A 21,332-nucleotide genomic window follows, 5' to 3' on the forward strand; every position below is an offset into this window, starting at 1 on the left:
CCACAAACATTTTGGCACATACAGGTCCCTTTCCCTTCTTTAGTATTTCTTTGGGATATAAGCCCAATAGAAACACTGCTGGATCAAAGGGTATGCACAATTTGATAACTTTTTGGGCATAATTCCAGATTGCTCTCCAGAATGGTTGGATTCGTTCACAACTCTACCAACAATGCATCAGTGTCCCAGTTTTCCCGCATCCCCTCCAACATTCATCATTATTTTTTCCTGTCATCTTAGCCAATCTGACAGGTGTGTAGTAGTATTTCAGAGTTGTCTTAATTTGCATTTCTCTGATCAATAATGATTTGGAACACTCTTTCATATGAGTGGTAATAGTTTCAATTTCATCATCTGAAAATTGTCTGTTCATATCCTTTGACCATTTAATTTGATTGCTGTTTCAATCAGAGTTTATGATTCCTTCATCCAGGAACATGGTCTAACTGTGTTATCCTCTGTCTAAAAGTATCTGAGTATTCAATAAAGGTTGATGCTGATAATATATCTGTATAAACAACAAACATAAACAAACTGCTAGACTAAAGTTCTAGACTAAATACAGACATAAGTTATCAATGGAGTTAAGATTAAACAATTAAGATCAGGATACAGGATTTTTAAAAATATGATTGGGGAATTAGTATTGAGATTTATTAAGAGTAAGAGACATGGCATGGAATTTATGGCATGGAATGATATTACTTCACTTTATTAGCCCTATGTGTATTCTATATTTCCTGCTGTATAGTGTTCCTTGTAAAAATTATACTGGTGTCATTAGCCTTGACAGCTTACTCTCTCACCAATAGAGAAGCTTGATTCTTAAGAAGTTTGATTCTATATTATGGTACAGACCAATTGTTTAAACTGACCATACCACTGGAATGAACAAGTGATGGAATTGGGATTTTCCTACTAACAGCTGCTGAGAGGAGATCCATGTGCAATTGCAAGTTCATCTAGGACTTTTTAGTTGACAGTTTGCAGCTGTTTTTGTTTTGCACAGGTTAATGCTTTAATGTAAATTATGTGGCTAATGGTATAGGGGGAGATCATAAAATCACTTTGCTAATGTTTCTTTGTGGATATTAAAGATTTTGAGCAGTAGCTACAGAGCAGTTGTTAACCATCAAGCATATCAAAAGCCCATCTGAGGCTTCAAAAATCATTAAGAAATGATTATGCTCCAACATCCATTTCTAGGAGCCTATCTGAAATATAGGCAAGTTTAAATAGAAATGTGTAGTTGCTTCACATGAACAGGTGAATTATTTCCAATTTTCAATAAGGAACTCTTTAAATGTGCATTTTAACACTAGCATTTGTATAATTTTTTAAGGTTTGGGAAAAAAATGTACATACTTTCTTTCATTTGAGCCTCCTATCAACCCTTGGAGTTAAGTGCTATTATTATCTCCCTTTTTAAGGAAAAAACTGAGGTAGATCAGATTAAATGATTTCCTCAGAGTCATATAGCCAGGAAGTGTCTGAGGTGGAATTTGAACAGTCTTTAAGTAGTGTTCTTACAAACTACATTATGTAGCTACCTCTAGTTCTATAGCTGTTTCAAACTTCTAAATTTGCAGTTGACATTTTCCATAAAATGAGAAAGCAAGAGAGAGAGAGAGAGAGAGAGAGAGAAGAGAGAGAGAGAGAGAGAGAGAGAGAGAGAGAGAAGAGAGAGAGAGAGAGAGAGAGAGAGAGAGAGAGAGAGAGAGAGAGAGAGAGAGAGAGAGGAAGAAGAAAAAGGAGGGGGAGGAGAAGGAGGAGGAGGAGGAAGAGGAAGAAGAGGAGGAGGAGGATGGAGAGAGGAGGGAGGGAGTAAAAGAGGAGGGAGGGAGGGAGGGAGGAAGGAGGAAGGGAGGGAAGAAGAGAGAAACATTAGAAATTGCAGCATCCTATCCAGAGGGGAAAGACACATCATAGATATCTTGAATCTTCTTCCCTTAGTGAAAGGAGTCCAAGTCAGCATAAGATAGCTGGGTATGGGGTCAGAGAAATCAGTTCAAATATTGTTTTGCATACTTCCTATAACCATGCTTGTACAACCTATATCACCAGAAGGAAGTAAACTCCAGCCTCAGTTTTCTGGGGAATTTGAATGGATTATACTAGCCCTATCCACTTCACAGGATAGTTATTGAAAATGGGAGTTTCAAGCATTAAGGTGCCATGGTAATATAGATTGCTGTGATGAATGAATCTAAGATTAACATTACCGAAGGATCAAGAGATGAGTCTTCACCTGCAGAGTTCTTCTCCAATGCTTGTGGTACATTTCATATATTGAAAAGGACAGTGAAATCAAGGAGAAGTCATGTTAAAAAAATTCATTTAAGAATTGGAGGAGTTGATGTTAAACTTCCAATTACATTTAAAGTTCAGAATGAGATTACTTCTACCCAAAAGAAGAGCTATGCTACTTCAGTTCTCATAGAGTAAAATGATGACTGATTTGTTTCTACCACATAATCTGACCTTATTGATCACTCTCATCTGTATGAAAAAAAATAGCTATAGCTTGTAGACCTGAAATTGGATTGTTGTCCTGATACAACTTACCAAGAGTTAATCAATTAACTTAAGGCAAATTAGGAGGGAAAAAAATTTCATATAGGTACCAGAGTTAAAAAGTAAAATGAAAACAAAATAAAATAACTAAAAACAAAAAACAACCCAAATGTTTGTCACCCTGTATAATCAACACTGGTAAGTCTTTTATTATTATTATTATTATAAAGATCACTCTGTCTTACTTCTTGGAACCCCTCCTCAGTGGGTTTCATGATCATTGCATAGATTTTGTCTCTGTTCTTAACTGGTCTGATTAATTTCTTGGAGTTAAGGAAAGATCTAGTAGATAGAAAGTCTGATTTGTAGTTATGACACCAAGTTCAAGGTTCCTTCTCTACCCAAAATATTAATTCTATGTCCCTATTAAGCTCTCTGTCCCAGGATGCTCTCTAAGACTAGTTCTCAAAACAATGTTTCTGTAATGATAGAGTTTTCTAGCCAGGAGTAACCTCTAAAAATAGAATCATACAACTAAGATAATGTTTGTGTCAAGGGATCTTAGGTATGGAATTAAATATTCTATTAATTTTATTAAAACAACAGCAACAACAGGATACTTATGCTAGAATCATAAATTCTTATTCCAAGCTTAAATACAGCCATTAACACTTTCTGGTTGTCTGAATATAGTCAACTCATTTAACCTTCAATTTTCTCTCTCAAAAATTATACAAATGACTCAAAATTATAAAGGTTACTATAAAATCAACCTTATTTAATATAATTATAGACAAAATAGTAGCATGAAGGGCACTAAAATAGTAGAATAAAATAAAGCTAAAATGAAATCAAGACTTTGAGATTTTTGAATAAAGAAACTCTGATCTTGTTGAGTATTGGTAAATTGAGTTTAGACAGTAAAATAATAAGTACCAACATACATAGATCTTTTACAAATGTTTTTCTTCACTTCAAGGTCAGATAAATGATCCTGGACTAACATCAATCTCTGATTTCTACGTAAAACAATAGTTTCTGTCTTAAGGAGGAAGTCCTCTTTTTGAGTTGAGTTCCATGTTGAAAGTAAATTAGACAGTAGGTCACATATTATCTGTATTCTGAAACTCATTGGAAGCATACTAAGCAACACATATTTCTGAGCCATAGCCAAGTTGTTGATTTAATCAAAGGATTCAAACTCATGAGTACAAATTGATTTATCAACATTTCCAAAAATGATAGCATCATACTAACTCATCAATGATTTCATTTAATTAGCTTTCATGTCTAATATATACATTTCTTTATTGTTACCCTTGGACTTAGGCTTTCTGTAATGAAATTTATATCCATCAGGCACATATGTTATCTTTAAAATGTTTGTATAGAGATCTTCAGTAGTTTTTCCTTTTAATGTATATTTTTCATTACCTTTTATATTAAATATATTTTACAAATATTTTGGGAAAAAAGCAGGTAGAATTATTTACCCATAGTATTGTTAAGACCACTCCAAAAGAAATACTCCTATTTTAAACAAATATTATCTTGTCAGATTTTTCAATGGTCATAAAATACAGAAGACCAATAGATTTTGCAAGGTTTGAAATACAGAGCTAAGAAGTAATAAGTATGAACAAATTTTCTTCTATCCAAAGAACACCATATGACATATGGAGCAAAGATCAGCAGCAGTGTGATAATACAAGTGAGTTTCAGAATTAGAGTGAATTTGAAAATGTCACACTATAGAAATAATTTTATATGATAAAAGATAAAACCCGTAAAACCATATGTCAGAAAAACTCAAGCATCTAAAATAACATAAAGCTCTAATTTCCCAACTAGTAAAGACTGGAATATATATCTATATATATACACATACACACACACATATATGTACACACACACACATATATATATATGTATGGACACACACACACACACACATGTGTTATTTATATAACAATATTCCTGGAAGTAATCTTGAATAAAAAAAAAAAAAACTAGTGTTAGAATTATTCATAAGATTTAGACTACATAAATATAATTTTCTTGGACAGGACTAGATTAGAATGATATTTGTCTTCAATTGTAACAGATGGTCACTGTCTGCATATAGATTCCTAGAAAGTAAAGTCTGCAACTCAAGTAAATTGAGTTATTTTATTCATTTTTCAGTTTACTCAATAAATTGAGCATCTGCTCTGTCCCACCACTGTGCTAAACTCTGGGAGTACAAAGACCAAAGAGAAAATATTTTTGCCAGGTATTTATATTTTAACAGGGGAAAACAACATACTCATATACACACATGTACATATACTCATGTATTTTTACAGATATATACATTTATATGTAGAATCTCTACAAAGGAATTCCAAATTTTAGAATGCATGTTATATGATTTCATACATCTGAAAGTTAAATATTTACTATCACTCCCCTAATTATAATAATAAATTATATAAATTTAAACTTAAAAATAAGCTTTTGGTTATTACTTTTGCCCTTATCCTTCACATTAAGGTACATGGTCCATTGTACCCAAAATTATGTGCTGCCAAAAATTTATCATGACACTCAGCCTCTTTTATCTGAAAATTCTTGCTATTATGTTTGACTTCTCTCTTCCACCCATCTTTTACAGTTCAATACCTCCATGGTCACTTTTCCATTTTCCTTTATCAAAACCTGTTCCAGGAAAAAACACAGAGTAATAGAGAAACTCATTCACACTAAGATGAAAATGACTAAGTTTCATGGTATAATATTTATTCTAGCAATATCTTTATTTCACTTGGAGGCAAAACCTTAAAGCAAAATAAAGGATTTTTAAACTTCAATTTCAAACATGCTTGAACCTAAAGAGGAGTTATTTTGTAAGGTTAAATGGAAGACATTCCCAATAGTCTTATAATCATATAAACATCTACCTACTTTGCTTATTCATCAGTTTTGTTATAAACTAAACTTTTTCACAGTAGAATTGTCTTCATTATGCCATTTAAACACTTGGTTTTAACTAAATAAATAACTAAATAAAATGGCTAAGTGTTCTGAAATCTCTTTCTAATTATTCCCTCTTTCCTTACTTACACCTTACAGGACTTTCTCCTGAAGTTAACAATGAGTAGAATTCATATGGTTTGAAATAATCTCATTTTATTGCAATTAGAGAAAGGAAATGTAAAATAATATCAGCTTTGCCTGACCAACTTAAGTTTCGTGATGCTTATTAGGCAGAATGTTACTGTTAAAAATTGTCTGGTTGATATACAATCTCAGGCTATTTCTTTGATACGTGTGTATATTCCAAACAAACCTATTTTCACTTAATCTTCAATGCACAAAGATAGACAATGAAGCAGCTCTGTGTCAGGTGAAATGATCCTTGAACACACTCCCTCAGATGATTTGGTTTTATTTGGATCTTGCTGTAAATTGGGGCCTTCTGATTCAAATTCATTACCATTGTTAACAAATTATTCCAATGATGTACTATAGGATATCTGGCTAGTTCCCTTATGTCAAGGCAAACATTTCCATATTCAAGAAAAATGACAGAAAAGAGAAAAAATTCATACAGGTACATGGGACAAAGATATTTCTTTTCATTTGTTTGTGAACTTGTTTAACCTATGAAACAATCTAGTGGATTTAGCTTGCTTTTTGGAAACAGTTAAAGCCATCTAAATTATATAGTATCTGACTTGGCATATATTATAGAGAACATTCAATTTAGCTAAATTGTGCAATGCTAGAAAGGAAATTTCTGTATCAATTGTTACAGATTACTTGCCCCTGTCTTCAAATAAAACAGATTTTATATTTATATAACAACCTCAGTATGGGTTTTATTTACTTGGTTCAATGTTAGGCTGAGGATATGAGGCTCAAGACCTTAGTTTATTTATTGTTTTATAGAAGATATTGCATTTTTATTTCTGTAGAAAGATTTGCTATGTAAGTGATGTGAGACTATTTGTATTCATATAAATACTCAAATCCTCAGGGGACTATTCACACAGATATATAAATAAAAATATTGAGAAGATTTATAGAATTGTATAGAATACATAATTATGGAAAAGTGAGATATATAGATAAAAAGGAAATTTCTATATCTTGACTTTCCTAAACAAATGAAGCCACAGGTCAGAATTTTCTATGTATCAAGATTGATATTTCCCATCTTATTTTTCTCTAAAAATTTAAACACACATTGTTCAGAGATATGTGTACAATTATGTGCATCATTTATATATAACAGAAATATAAAGATATATCTAAGTAGATAGGTAAATAGACATTCCTGTATCTGGGTATTTATATACTCTCTACCCTGTACGAGAGAGACAGACACAGAGACAGAGATGCACAGAGAGCTTCATAAAGAAAATCAAAGCACAGAAATATTAACACATAGAAAATTAATATTTCTGTGCTTTGATTTTCTTTATGAAGCCCTCTGCACCTGTGACTTCATCTGTTTAGGAATGTTGGGTATGGACGTTTTCCACGAATGCAGATTGGCAATTATCTGTAATTTGTAGTCTTAAAGAGCTTCATGGGCACTGAGAAGGAGTTGCTCATGGTGACACAGTTAATATGTCAGAGTTAGGATCTATACCCATGCCCTCCTCACCTCCAAGCTCAGCCATATTCCCACTACACAAAGACTACCTAAACCTCAGTGGGACTTGTAATAGATTATATTTGTAAAGAGCATTGGAATTTCTGAAGTACTTAAATAACTTACCATAAGGATAAGTATAATTTATATTAATATATAATCATAAACTTATTACCATGAGGTTGTTATTATTGCTCACAGAGGTTTTTGCTTGTCATTCATTCTTAAAGAAGACCATGACATCAGAGAACTAATGCCATGACATGCAAGTGAATTGGATTTGAGTGAGGGAGGGATGTGCAAGGTCACCTGCCTCACTTTCCCCTCCAGAACCCTCTTTGTCCAGTGACCAAATATAGTCCAGCATGTCTAGAAAAGAACTGATAGTGAATAGACTCCTTGTACTCTAGAAAGCTCTTTTTTTCACTGAAGATCTACAACTGTTATATTAATAGTTTTTGAGACTTTCCTGGATCCTAGAGAGACTGATTGATTTGTCCAGGATCACAAAGATAATATAGTATTGTAGATGTGAGTTTGAATCTCACTTAATTCTCATGATTACTATTGGAGGAAATTTCACAAGTTTTACAGTCTCAGTTTTACTGATGAGGAATCTTAGGATAAAAGAGATTAAGTGACTTAGTCATAGTGGGACAACTGTATGGGAGACATTAGAATTGAATTTATACTTTTTCCTAATAGAAAATCTACAACTAGGTCTATTATATTTCACTGTTTTTCACTAAAATAACAAATAGGATGATGTAAATTACTGTTATATGGAGTATCAACTTCTTTCAAAAGAATAATATATAGATATAAAACAAGCAACAGTTTTACATATAAGTAATTTAGTTGGATAATTATAGCCAGGGTAAGAGAAAATGTGTTTCTTTGATGTTGCCTTTATATGAATACATTAAATAACTAATACTAAAATAGAGGCCTTTAATTAATGCTCAAGCATACTTGTGGAAATGATTTAGCAAAATGCATTTGTGATTCAGAACTCTTCATCTTATATGAGTTACTAATAGTGGGGTCTTGTAGGAGGATTTTTAGTTCTATTTTACTGTTTAAATAACCACAAAAGAACTACAATAATTCTGGCTGGCACCCTAACAGCATGAAACCACGGTATAAAATCAAGGGGTCCTTTATTTTTACTCAAGAGATACCCATTTAAATGTGGAAAGCCAAGCAAAGAGACTCCCTGTGAGGCTTAGAAAGCTGTGAAAGTTTGATGCTTTATTCCAATGTAGTTAGTTGTATGAAATCTGACCTGGGAGCTACTTCTTCCTCCTTCTCTTCCAAGAAGAGATTGTCTTCCCTTCCCAGATTGATTATTTTGTGCAATTAAACTAGGTCATCTTTTACCTAAATTCTTACCTAACCTTTTGCCATTGAATGGATGTTGCCTCAGACAATGTTGAGACCTAGGAAAGACCTTAGCTTAAAGGACACACAACACCTCTGCACCTATCACCAGTCATTTTTGAGAATAATGACTATAATTTTGCATCGCTTCAATCCTATTCACTTGCAAGTCAAGACATCACACTCTTGAAGTCATTGGTCTTCTTTGAGAATGAAGAATGAACAACTGAGTGACCTTGGATCTTCTAGATGATTATTTCCTTATATGTAAAATGAGGAGAGTTGAACTCAGTCACACTTAGTATTCCTTTTAACTCCAAGTCCATGATTCTTAGATATCTTTATCTTGAGACCTGTAAATTTTTATAAGACCACTGGATCAAGTATTAAGTATTTTGCTTTTAGGAATGGCATTACAGAAAAATGGGTCTTCCCTGCAATTAAAATTTACAGGTAGCAACATGTCTGAAGAGAATGTGTATATTTTATTATGCAATTAGACTATTATCAACTTTTCAGATAAGCCTAGTTTTATGGAACATGTTAATTGTATTAGGAAGAAAGCTAATTAAATATCTGAGTGACACTGAATTTCAAGGAATAAATAATCTATGTCTGAATACTCAGTTCATAAAAGTAGACAGGGAGCTGTCCATCTGAGAGATTATGTGAACAAACCACAACCAAAAATAAATGCTTAAGGAAAAAGCAGAAACAAGGATGGTTCTTATTAAATCCTTGGTCAAGGAACTTCTCTCAATCAGATTGAGCTATGAACCTCTTCTCAGTATAATATTGTAAATACATAAATTAAATCTACACAGTTACAAAAGAAGCCAATTATATTGAAACATAGTTAACTAAAGATTTTTAAAAGAGTGAGTTTCTAGCCCTTTCCTGTTTTAAGAAATCCTACAATAGAATGATAAAATATTAATTGAATTGATTTTGAATTGTTTAATTGAATTGAATATGAAATTAGAATTATTTTCATTGATCCTTGTTCTTCCTAAAGAAATGATCCCTAATCAAAATCATTTCATATTTGCATGAAATGAAAATTTATATGAAATATAAATATATTTATTCACATGTCAATTATTCACATATGTAATATGTGATTAGGCACAGATTTCTACTACTGAAACATGAGGACAGAATTAAGTTTTACTTATATTCAATCAATCAATAAGAATCTAGTATGTGCTATCAAAGTATAAATATAATTAGATATAAATTGATTTTCATGTGATACAAGATACTAGGAAATAGAATAATCAGAACAGGCCTCTTGAAAGAGATATAACTCTTTATAAGCCTTGAAAATTCCTAGGGTATCAGATGGGAGAGTAATTCAAGACATGAAGGTAGGTTCTGTATAGAGAAAGTGGTAGAAAAATGAAATACATTGTGTGGCAAAATACAAGTATGCCAGTATGGCTGAAGGGTTATATTTAATTAGATCAGGAAGGTGGACTAGAACAAAATTATGAAGGGTCTTAAATGCCCAGTGGAGGTATTTGAATTTTATTCTTCAGTATAGCATCTGAAGCTTCTTAATACTGGGAATGACATGGGCAAACTCAAACTGTAGGATATCACTCTGGATGCTCTGGGGAGGAATATTAGAGAAGTCACTCTTAAATATAGTCACATCTTAAAGGGCAGGAAAGGATAAATATGACTTTCTTCTCTGCATTCTTACTTCCCTGACCCTCTTCAAGTCTCAGGAAAAGCCCTACCCCTTACAAGAAGCTTTTCCAACTCCTCAATCTTTGTTCTCTCCATTTGAGATTACCCTTGGTTTATCCAGGATATAAATATGTGATATAGTTGTTTCCATGTTGAATTTCCCAGTAGACTATAAGCTTCTTGAGAGAAGAGATCGAGTCCTTTCACTTTCTTTGTATTTCTAGCATTTGGAACAATTTTCTGATGCATAAAAGGTACTTGATAAATGTTAGTTGACAAAATGATTGAATGGTGATTATATTTAATTCTCACCTTATCATGCCACCTATATCCCAGCTAAGACCTTCATCTCGATCCCACAACAAACTCATTCTCTATCCCTTAGTTCCCCTTTATCTGATAGAAAAGCCTTCACATTATTTCCCCAGGAACAGGTTTCCATGCTACTTCTCAGCCATTTCCACATCATACTGCTGCTTTTGTCCTAACACTTTCCATTTTTTCTATTCCCTTCATTGTTGTCTTCTGCAATTAGAATGTAAGCTCCTTGAGGGGGCAACGGTGACTGTTTTTCTTCCTTTTATTTGTATCTTCAATGCTTACATAGGACCTAGAATGTAGTAATAAATACTCAATACATGTTTGATCTATCAATCTAGCTATATTTATTACATTTGTTGACAAATGGAAATGGTATAAAGAAAAGTGGCAAAAGCCACAATGATGAATATACTTCCTTTTGGACTTATTATAATATTTTTAAATCAAATTATAATAAGGGAAAGGCTGAAACTGTCAATTTTTTTGTGAATTTCATTACTGTAATGCCTATAAATAAATGAATCACTTCAATCACATCTCCCCCAAATTATTCAAGAATGAATAAACAAACATAAACACCTAATTATTCTGTATTATTCTACTTTTAAAGAAAATTTTTAAAATAATAGAAAGAAAGGCAATTTTTGTTAGGGATGAAATATATATATGTATATGTTTGTGTGTATACTTTTGTATACACTTTTTTTGCATTACTTTTGTTTGTGTGTGAGTATATACTATCATACACATATGTATTTATATATCTATATACACACACATAATATGCATACACAGGATTTTCAAAATATTTTTATCAAAATAATACTGGTGAGAAGGTGGTACAAGTTTTTTATTTCCCATTTTAAATATTGGGAAATAGAAGTTCAGTAAAGTTAATGTGTCTTGTAATAAGTCACATGGCTGATGAATATCTGGGCTAAAATTTGAACTTGTTTTTGTAAGTTATTTAATTTTTTAAAAATATATTACAATGCTTTAGTATTCCTTTTATTTATTTCCTTTCATTTCTCTTCAGATTAGATAGAAATCCACAGAAGGTTTAGAGATTGGTTCAAATGGATAGATTAATATTCACCTACTGGTTGCAACCAACTTAGTCACTAATAAATTAGTCTTGGGAGACCAAATCTTTCCAATGATTTCTGCCAAAATGGCCTTTTAGGGAAATTTTTGCCAGCTGAGCTCAGCACTAGAGTCAAGTTATAAATCTAAGTGTGATGCATTATCCTAAATACTTCTTTGACTCTTATTTTTGAAAGAATGATACTATTTTAGTATAGTGATTGTCATATGTCCATAGCATAGTTTGGTTTCCCTGGTATGTGTGTACTTAAGCATATATATACACATAGATGTAACTAAATATAGGGATATTGGCATGTATATGTATTTATTTGTGCACACCCATGTATTTTATTCTTTTGAAAAATCCCATTTAGAGACTCACAAGTTGAATTGTATATAGATTGAAGTAGACTCTGGTTTGTGAGAAAATATCCTTCAGATTTGACAATGCCTTTATGTTTTTCTACTTCTATAGGCAACATAATTGTTAGGAGAGAAAATTGTCCTCTGTAATGATGAGTTGCATTCTTATTTTTAAGAATATTGAGACAATGTAAGATTTATTCTATAGTCCATTAGCAATATTTCACATACAACATTGAGAGGAAAAACAATATATTCAACAATAAAGAGTAATTTTATTGATATAATGACCATGTTTTTAGGGTAACTTCTAAAAGCTATAAAAACATCTCAGAGAGAGGGAGAAAATTAAATATCAATAAAAACAACTTGGAAATTCAGAGATTCATTTTACTTATTACTTCTGCCATAGATACCAGCTTATTTCATATCAAGACAGATACTGAGACTTCTATTAAGTAACTAAAACTGGACTGGCTAATAATAATAATAACAACAAAATAGCATTTATACAGAGATTTAAGGTTTTTGTAGCTCATTTATCTCATTTATCCTCACAGCAATCCTGTAAGATAGGTGCCATTATTATTGTTATTTTCTAGATGAGGAAAAAGAAGCTGAGAGAGATGAATTAATTTGTCTTCGGTAACACAGCTAATATCAGAGGTAATATTTGAATTCAAGTCTTCTTGATTCCAAATCCAGTCCTTATCCACTAACAAAACTCACAAAGCACTAAATCTGATAGAAGAAAAGACATACTATAGTCTGTTATCTACAGAGAGTCTGCAATATTGTTAATCTTAAACATATTAGAACAGAAATTATAAAGTACAGGCTAGCTCCTTGGAGGGCCTCAGGGTCAGCCAGAGTCAGGATGAATCAAAGTCCCATCCTCCAATCCTTGCCTATGATTATCTCAACACCAAACATTCAGCAAACACCAATGGTGAGGAGAGCCATCACATCATCATCTCATCTAAATATGTAGATAGAGCCATTGTCTCAAATCAAATAGGTAATTAGACTTAAATGCTCTATTGTCTGATTCAAGCATACCTTTTTGGAGTTTCAGCCCTCTACAAGAAATGAAAACAACAAAAACAATGATAAAGCCAAAAAGAAAACTACTAGGGAAATAGAGAGCAGAGTTTGTGTAATAAAGTTGTGTTCCAACTTTACCCTGAATTTGGGAAATCACGTACATTGTGAGCACCCTCTAGTTATTGTGGCTACTTAGTGTTTTTTGACCATACCTCTTGGTTTTGGAATTACATTTCTTCTTTCTTGAAAACCATAAGTAAATGCCAAATATCATGTCTCTGTTCTCAAAAAATAATATTACCAGATAATTACCCATTTTTCCTTCTGCTGTAGTATTGCCAAATTCTATTTTCTATTATTTTTGAGAAAATCTATGTGATTCTATCTTAGTCCTTTTTCTTCCTTTTCTAGCCTCATCCTAACTATTAAGATTCCAATATCTTCTGGTACCCAGAACCATGCCATAAAGTACTAGTTACTTACTATCTCTATTGTCCTCAGGAGCACATTTTGGGAACGATATAGGGGTGTCAACAATCACATATGAGAGATAATGATACGTGTTCAATGATTAAATCTTACAGCATTCTTTTCAGTTCATTATCTACATTCTCAAACTATGTTTTCCCTTCCTTTCTTAAATAGAAAATAAGGCAAGCTATAGTTGACTCTAAATCTTAATTTAAAATCCTCCCCTGGCAACATTCTGGTATATTTTTCTCATTCTGTCATTACAGTTTTACATTTGTCATCAAACTGCATGTTGTACCTACCCATTTCCTGAAAATTGGTTGTATGTGCATGGCATTTTTATAAAAATATTGAAATGAAGGCTTTTTTCAAGTGTGAAAATGAAAGTCCTTATCACAGCCCTTATGTGTTATTTTATCTGTTTTTCTTCTAACTGACTGAATTTATGATTTACAAATGTCATACTTTTCCATGTGGTTAATTTCATGCATGCCTCTGCTCTCTGTGCAGTCTTCCTTTCTTACATAAAAATCTTTGTATTCTGGTCGGTAGAACTCCCCTGATTGCAGCAGGAGTCATCGGTGGACTCTTCATACTGGTGATTGTGGGTTTGACGTTTGCTGTTTATGTTCGTCGCAAGAGCATCAAAAAGAAGAGAGCATTGAGAAGGTTCCTAGAGACAGAGGTAAGATTTCATTTTCAGCTTATAATAATAATATGCTGTTAGTTGTGGAGTTTGTGACTAAGATCTTCCACAGATCCTACAAAACATGCCCCTCTTATTGAGCTTATATAATATTCTTTATTATTTTAATTGTTATCAGTATGGATATCCTAGCAACATAAAATCATAGAACTAGAGTAGAAATGAACCCCAGTGACCATCAAGCCCAAATGCTTCATTTTATAAAGGAGAAAACTAAAGTAGATAAGAGTTAAGTGATTTGTACAAAGTCCCACATACAGGAAGAAGGATAGGTTGTATATGAATCTAGATTTTCTTTCCCCAAAGCCTATATAGAATAATACCCTGAACATAGTAGGTGTTTGGTAAGTCTTTGGTGAATGGAATTATACTCTTATTTTATTTTGAAAGTGAGGATGAAATTCCATTTCTTAAACTCAATTTGATAAAGCCAGTTAAAATTACATTGGATATCCAATGTATGTTTATTCTTTGCAACTTTAAATTCAGTGTTTTAAACCTGTTGCTAAATTAACTTGAAAGATAATTAAATAAAATCAATAACTGAACTTTCATTGTGGCAGAAAAAGCAGTTAAGGTCCCTCCAAATCCTGGGAGAGTACCTAATAGAAACCAATAATCCTTCTCCAGAAATAGAAGACAGAATCTGTTATTAGAGACACATTGCAAATGATTCATATCAATAAGATATTAATTTTACACTGTGGTTTTAAGCTATTTTAAGGAAGATGGTTCTAAGAAAAAAAGGTGGGAAAATGTGAGAATCTGACTCAAAAGCCAAAATGATGTGTAAATCATCACTCTGTGAATAGTATTTAATATTTAATAAAACAAAATTGATAACAAAATAAATCTAGTACTTATGGATGATGTGCTCATCTATAAATGACAGACAAAACAAAGACACATTAATAACTATAGTCATTTTCATGTAGAATAAACTAAGTTTTTATAGTTTTGCCCTTTTGGTCTTAGTTTTCCTTTATATATATTTTCAGATAAAGTAATTCATTCCCATTAAAGCAAACTGATACTGAACATATTGCTTTGCAGTTTTTCTTTTTTGTTCCCTTTTCTCCTATCTCAAAAGTGATAATCTCAGAAGGTTCTCTACCTCAAACTTCCTAGTCTTTAATATCTCTATGTTCTTCTTCTTGAGAAGTGATATTTCTAGCTCTTCATTTCTTTCCTGTGATACTGAACAGCTTGAAACACCCTGAGATTATGAATGTCTAGACAGTTCAATCCAACAATCATTTATTAAGTCCCCACTTTGTGCTGAAAGCTGGTAGGGGAGGTAGAAATTAAGCTAAGATACATCTTATATCCTCATGGGGCTTAAAGTAAAGTAGGGAAATAAAGCAGATAGATGCACAAATATCTACAAAATAATACATTATTCACTGCATGTAACAGATGCTTAAACAATTTTATATGACTTGAAGTGAGTAAAGTACTTAAGTAGGCAAAGATCTGGTTTACAATAAAGATGATAAACTTTTTTGATACATTGAATTAAAAGAATCTGATACTTGGAATGAAGATGGGGCTGAAAAGAAGGAATTATGGGTAATCATGATCATGCTTCAATGGAAAGGAAAAGATGAGGTGTATAGATGAGGATTGGCTATGAGAACCAAGCTACAGAAAGGGAAAAGAATGTATCATAGAAGAATATATTCTTGATCACTGGCTTCTGTTTGTTTTGGGGCAGAAATATAGAGATTGATGAATAAGAATAGATTCAGCTGGATGGGAACACAAGGAAGACATAGAGAGACATACGCAGAGACTGGGAAGGAATGAGAAAGACAGAAACAGAGAAAAGAAGGGAGGAAGGGAGGAAAGGAGAGAGAGACAGAGATAGAATGAAAGACACAGAGAGAGACAGAAATAGAAACAGAGACAGGAAGAGAGTGAGGGAGAAAGGAGAGAGAACCAGAGAGAGATATAGGGAAAGACAGAGAGAAAGAGACAGAGGGACAAAGGAGAGAAAGGCGAGAGAGACAGAGAGAGACAGAGAGCTAGAGAGAGACAGAGAGAAGAGGGAAAAGGAGAAAAAAAGAAAGAATTAAGAGAAAGAAGGAGGAGAAAAAAGAGAAAAGAAAGAAGGAAGAGATAGGGGGCCACAATAGGGAGAATGCAACAGGGACAGAGGGAGAGGAAAAGTGGAAGAGATGGAGGCAGAGAAAAAAATAAAAGCTGAATATTGTAAGAAAAGATTCATGGAAGAAATTAAAATTTTTACCAAGGCATGGTCTGGCTGTAGGCCTATCACACAAACCAGAAGTCCATTCTTTTATTTCCATTGTTTTTATAGTAGAGCTGAAAGAAATGCAATAGCACACAATACTATACCCTACAAATAGAATTCTTTATTTATGGCATTAAAAATATCTGGACACATGCTGACATGGGTGGCTATTCTATTTGCATGTCCCATCGCCAACATTTCCAGATCACAAACCCTGACAAATCTTGTCAAAGATTTGACAAACAAATCTTCCAGAGAGAGACAGGTAGACAGAATGAAGCAGGAGAGGGCTATTTGCTTTCCTCTACTCTTTTAAGTAGAATGTGTTATAGCCCTCTTTCCAACAGAAGCAGCTTTCTCTCTCACCATCATAGCTCTCTCAGCTCTAAGATTACACACTGATGGATAGTTTGGCCATCCCCACAGAAATGGCAGTTGTGTCCTAGTGTGAGTGTAGCTGCCAACAACACTTGTACAGAGGAAGTGGTAGCCTGCATTAGCTGGCTTTCACCTCTATGGGGGTACTAGTACTAAGGATGTAAAACAGCTGGAGAAAGAGGTGACTAGAGGCTCCAAAGACCAACTTCACCTACTCCACAATTTTGCCCAGGGCCACCCAGTTTACCTTCAACTGTGCACAAGTATATAACAATTAAATGCAGAGTTATTTTTGTCTTCCTCGCCCATGCACTTGGGCAGCTGAGCTGGCGTGCTGGAGGCGAGGAGATGCCTTCTTCCTGATCAGCTCCGGGCAGTCAGTGAGCTGATTCCCTACAGAGAAGGGACCTGGTGATGAATGACAGACCTGACTAGCAGGAGGTTTAAGACCCCAGTTAAATAGATAGCTAAGCAAAAAAGGGACACTGTTATAGGAAAATTAAGCAGATAAAGGATAATAAGGGAGAATTATTTTCTCTTCCAAAGAGCATCATTCTTCTTAAAGAGTATATTTTTTATAGTCAAATAAAAATGTTCTTGTGGTTGTTAACAATAAAATTGTTTTTATGTATGTATGATTTTTATGTGTGTATATACATACATATACTGAATGTATATATTAAATATTTTCAATGTCAAATATTTCATTTTTCAGTCAATATTTTCATGATTAGAATTAATTATTGTAACAAAAAGTCATAAGGAAGCTAAGCACTTTTATTTGCCAGAAAAAAGTGTGGGTGCTTATGTAATTAGACTGGAGGTTGACTGACTGGGTTTAAGTCCAGAACCAAGTAGCTGAGTAAGAACAGAAAGTATCTCTCTGAGGCCATGTTCTAGTTTGCAGATTCTAAAAGGAGGAAAGGTATATAGGCTATTAATAATTAATATATGACATATGAGCTTAATCATTATTAGGATAGGAATTGGGCCTGTGATTTCAATAATATAAGGAACTCCCAAGAGGAGGAGGCACCAAAATGCCTCTTTGCAGGGTGGTACATTGTCCATAATTTATAGTCTTAGAGAGATGCCTAGAATACTGAAGAGCTTAATGATTAGCACAATGTCTGAAACTGCTCTTAAACCCAAGTCTTTTTGGCTCAGAGGTTAGAGTTCCACCTATCGTCCTTTGGCTGGCTCCCTTAATTATTAAATAATAATATGGTTAATAATAATTGGCATATGTCATTAATTATTTTAATTAAATTCCACTAAGATTAAATACCAGTACCATGTGGCAGAGTAAATAGCACGGTATATATTTTATCTTTGGTACACACTGACTGTGTGACCTCTGCAAAGTCACTGAATTTCTCAGTATTCTAGGTCTAGAACTTAAAATGGGAAAAAAAAAAAGTATCTGCATTAGTACTGGAAATTTCTTTACCCAAGGATACGCCATTCCAATACAATTGTAGCTCTATTCCCTATCACTTCATATAACAATTATAACAGAATACATAGCTTTTTAATAATGATTCATTGTGTAGAACATTAATTTTTTGATCTCAAAAATAAATCATACTTATAAATCTCTACTAGCTCATGTTGAAACCATACTTACACTGTACAATGAGTTCTCTAGAAGGAGCTGTTGACCTATTGGTAGATATTATGACTTGTGGCCAACTTGTAAATGAACTTTCAGAAAATGCTTTATTTTCCCCTGGAAACTCTTCCATTCCTGCTGTTAAGTACATCTTCAACAGATCAAATATGGATCACAAAGTACATACATATGATTTCAACTGGATCTTACATCCTTTTTCAATTTTCATTAGTGGTTTTCCTGACACATCTGATCTCATTTATTTATAGAGCTGTTGAATGAGCATAAACAAAGAAAAATAAATGAAACAAGTTCAAATAGCTCATCAAGAGAAATCAGTGTTGCCATGCATTTTCATTACAGTATTTAGGCAGTTCTTGGGCAAATCTTATTATAGCTTTGAACCCCAGATTCTTCTTCTCTAAAATGGGAATAATAATAATAATACTTGTCTTTTCTACCATACCACAAGCTCATTATAAGAATTGAATTTGATAATACATGTACAAGCATTTGGCAATTATATAGCAACAGAGAAGGAAAGTTATTAGTGGATGGAGAATAGAAAATCTAACATTTATGCTGTATTTTATGGTTATAAAGCACTTTATATATATTTCCTCTTAATGTATATTACATTATTCTTATATACCTTATCTTTATACATTTGTTTATCTTTATGCATACATTACATATTTAAATTTTTCAAAAGACCCAGTGACCTCAGGAATATAAATAATCTTCCAAAAGGACAGATAATAACCTATCTATATTTGATTATCATATTCATATTATTTATATGTATTCATGAGACAGATATCTAGAGCTGGATAGTTATCTAGTCCAATCACTTCATTTTAAAATGATGACAATGAGATATAGAAAGTTTTAGTCATTTGATGAAGGTTATACCCATAGAAAATAGCAGAGACAGATTTTGGATCCAAGTTATCAAATATATTTTGACAATTCAAATCCGTAAAGAAGTTGTTTGAAATTTTGCTTTTTTGTTAAAGCTCTTGAAAAGAAATCATATGTGTAATCAAAGTGTATATTAATAAAAGTTCAGAATAATATATCTTGACATTAAGAGAAAAAAAAAAAAAACAAATTTAACATCTTACTAATGATACACAAGCAGTTCCTGCATGATAAGGTGGCTCATTCCAAATAAAGAAGCTCTTTTTTTGGTGTATTCATTTTGCTATTAACAAACTGTTAAGGTAGCTCTTTCTGAGTTTGTGGCTTCAAGTGTTTTGAATTCAATCTTATACCATTGTGTTAATTGTATTTTTTAGGGAAAATTTCACAACTGAAATAGACAAACGAACCAGAAAAATATCAGGGAAGCTAAATTCTTTAACTTTTTAAAGTATAGATATGAGGGCATGTAAGATAGATAGATAATAGATTTATATTACAAATACATTTATCTCTCTCTATATATGTATATATGTGCATTTGAAATCTGCATGTACGTCTAGCTTCAGAATTTTGACAGGAATGACTACAAGCTTATAATTAGTAATTTTTAATTTCTATTATTGTTAATGTTCAAATAATAACCATTGTATAGTGCTTTGGAGTTTGCAAAATACAGTGTTTATACAGTATCTCATCCATCCCAATTGAAGTCTCAGTGAGAGATACAAAGGAACCTGGCCACATGATAGTATTATTTACTGGAATGATTAGGAGGGAAGATGAACCCCACAAGGGGAAATTACCATTTCAGACTATTTTAGCAGCAGCTCAAGATTAGGGGTAAAGTTTCTGCTTATACATATTCTTTACAAAGTGATTCTCAGCTATTGATAGACATACCTACACATAGGATTCTGCCTGCCAAATGAAATAGACCATGATGTTCATAGAAGCATGATAATAGTACCCATGCTGTAAAGGCACAATACACTTAGCCTTGTAAACAGACACTTTGAAATACCGTGGTGGCTTCAAAGCAATTTGAGGAGTAACCCTTAATTATTTCTCTTACACAGTAATAGGACAGGCTATTTTTCTCTATTTAAAGTATAGTCCCTTTCATTTAACTTTTAAAGATACATTGCTATTTTCCTTGCCTGCCCTTTCTCTGCTGCTTTACAAGTGGACAATATAGTTTTAAACTGGGTAATGGTCTACAGTTAAGTACATTTAAATCTAGTTAAACAACTAAATCCAAAAAGTGGTTACCGATAGTTCTATGGGAATTTGAAATGGGGTAGAGATTGCTTGCACGATGTGCTTGAAAATTTGCTTTCTAAACTCTTTTTTTTTTTTTTTTTGGTCAGTAAATTGTATAAAAATTTCAATGGCAAGGTTCTCATATTTGAAGCTGTTATAAACTGGAAAAAGAGAGTAAAGTTGCACTAGTGGAATCTAATAAAACAAAACTTTGGGATGAATATAAAGTCTTATACCTAAAGGTCTGGAGGAACTTGTTATTACTGGTTGTCCAAAACCTACTGGTAAATTTTCCATGAGAGTTTTTACCCTTTAGAAATCAGGAAAATCAGGGCATGATTTGTTGTTTTGCCAATTGTCTAGACTTAACTGATAGAAAAAAAAAAACAATAATGCAAATAAATCTAAAAAGTCTTTTGTGAACATGTGTAAAACCCTCATCCCCCCTTACCTCAGATAGCCAATTATTAAATATTTTCCAATACACTCCTGATTATATTGAATTTCTAAGTACAAAATTTGGAAGATGAAGTTAAGAGCAGTTTACCTAAAAAAAAAAAATTGACAGTTGTAATGAATAATAAGTTTGATAAGAGTCAACAATTCGATAGGGCATCTCACAAAGCTAATTCAATAAAGTGAGATATTCAGGACTAAGGAAATGCTAGTACTATTGTACACTCCTTTC

At 32.8% G+C, this 21,332-nt stretch overlaps 1 protein-coding gene across 1 annotated transcript in view; it reads left to right on the plus strand.

Annotated features, from left to right (window-relative positions):
• Positions 1-21,332, plus strand: part of LOC127557028 (receptor tyrosine-protein kinase erbB-4) — a 313,556-nt gene that overhangs the window by 34,224 nt on the left and 258,000 nt on the right. The window contains exon 3 of the mRNA XM_051990514.1: positions 14,063-14,195. Within this exon, the coding sequence (XP_051846474.1) occupies positions 14,063-14,195 (133 nt within the window). The remainder of the gene's footprint in view (positions 1-14,062; positions 14,196-21,332) is intronic.

Source organism: Antechinus flavipes, chromosome 3 (genome assembly GCF_016432865.1).
Source record: "Antechinus flavipes isolate AdamAnt ecotype Samford, QLD, Australia chromosome 3, AdamAnt_v2, whole genome shotgun sequence".
NCBI classification, from domain to species: domain Eukaryota; kingdom Metazoa; phylum Chordata; class Mammalia; order Dasyuromorphia; family Dasyuridae; genus Antechinus; species Antechinus flavipes.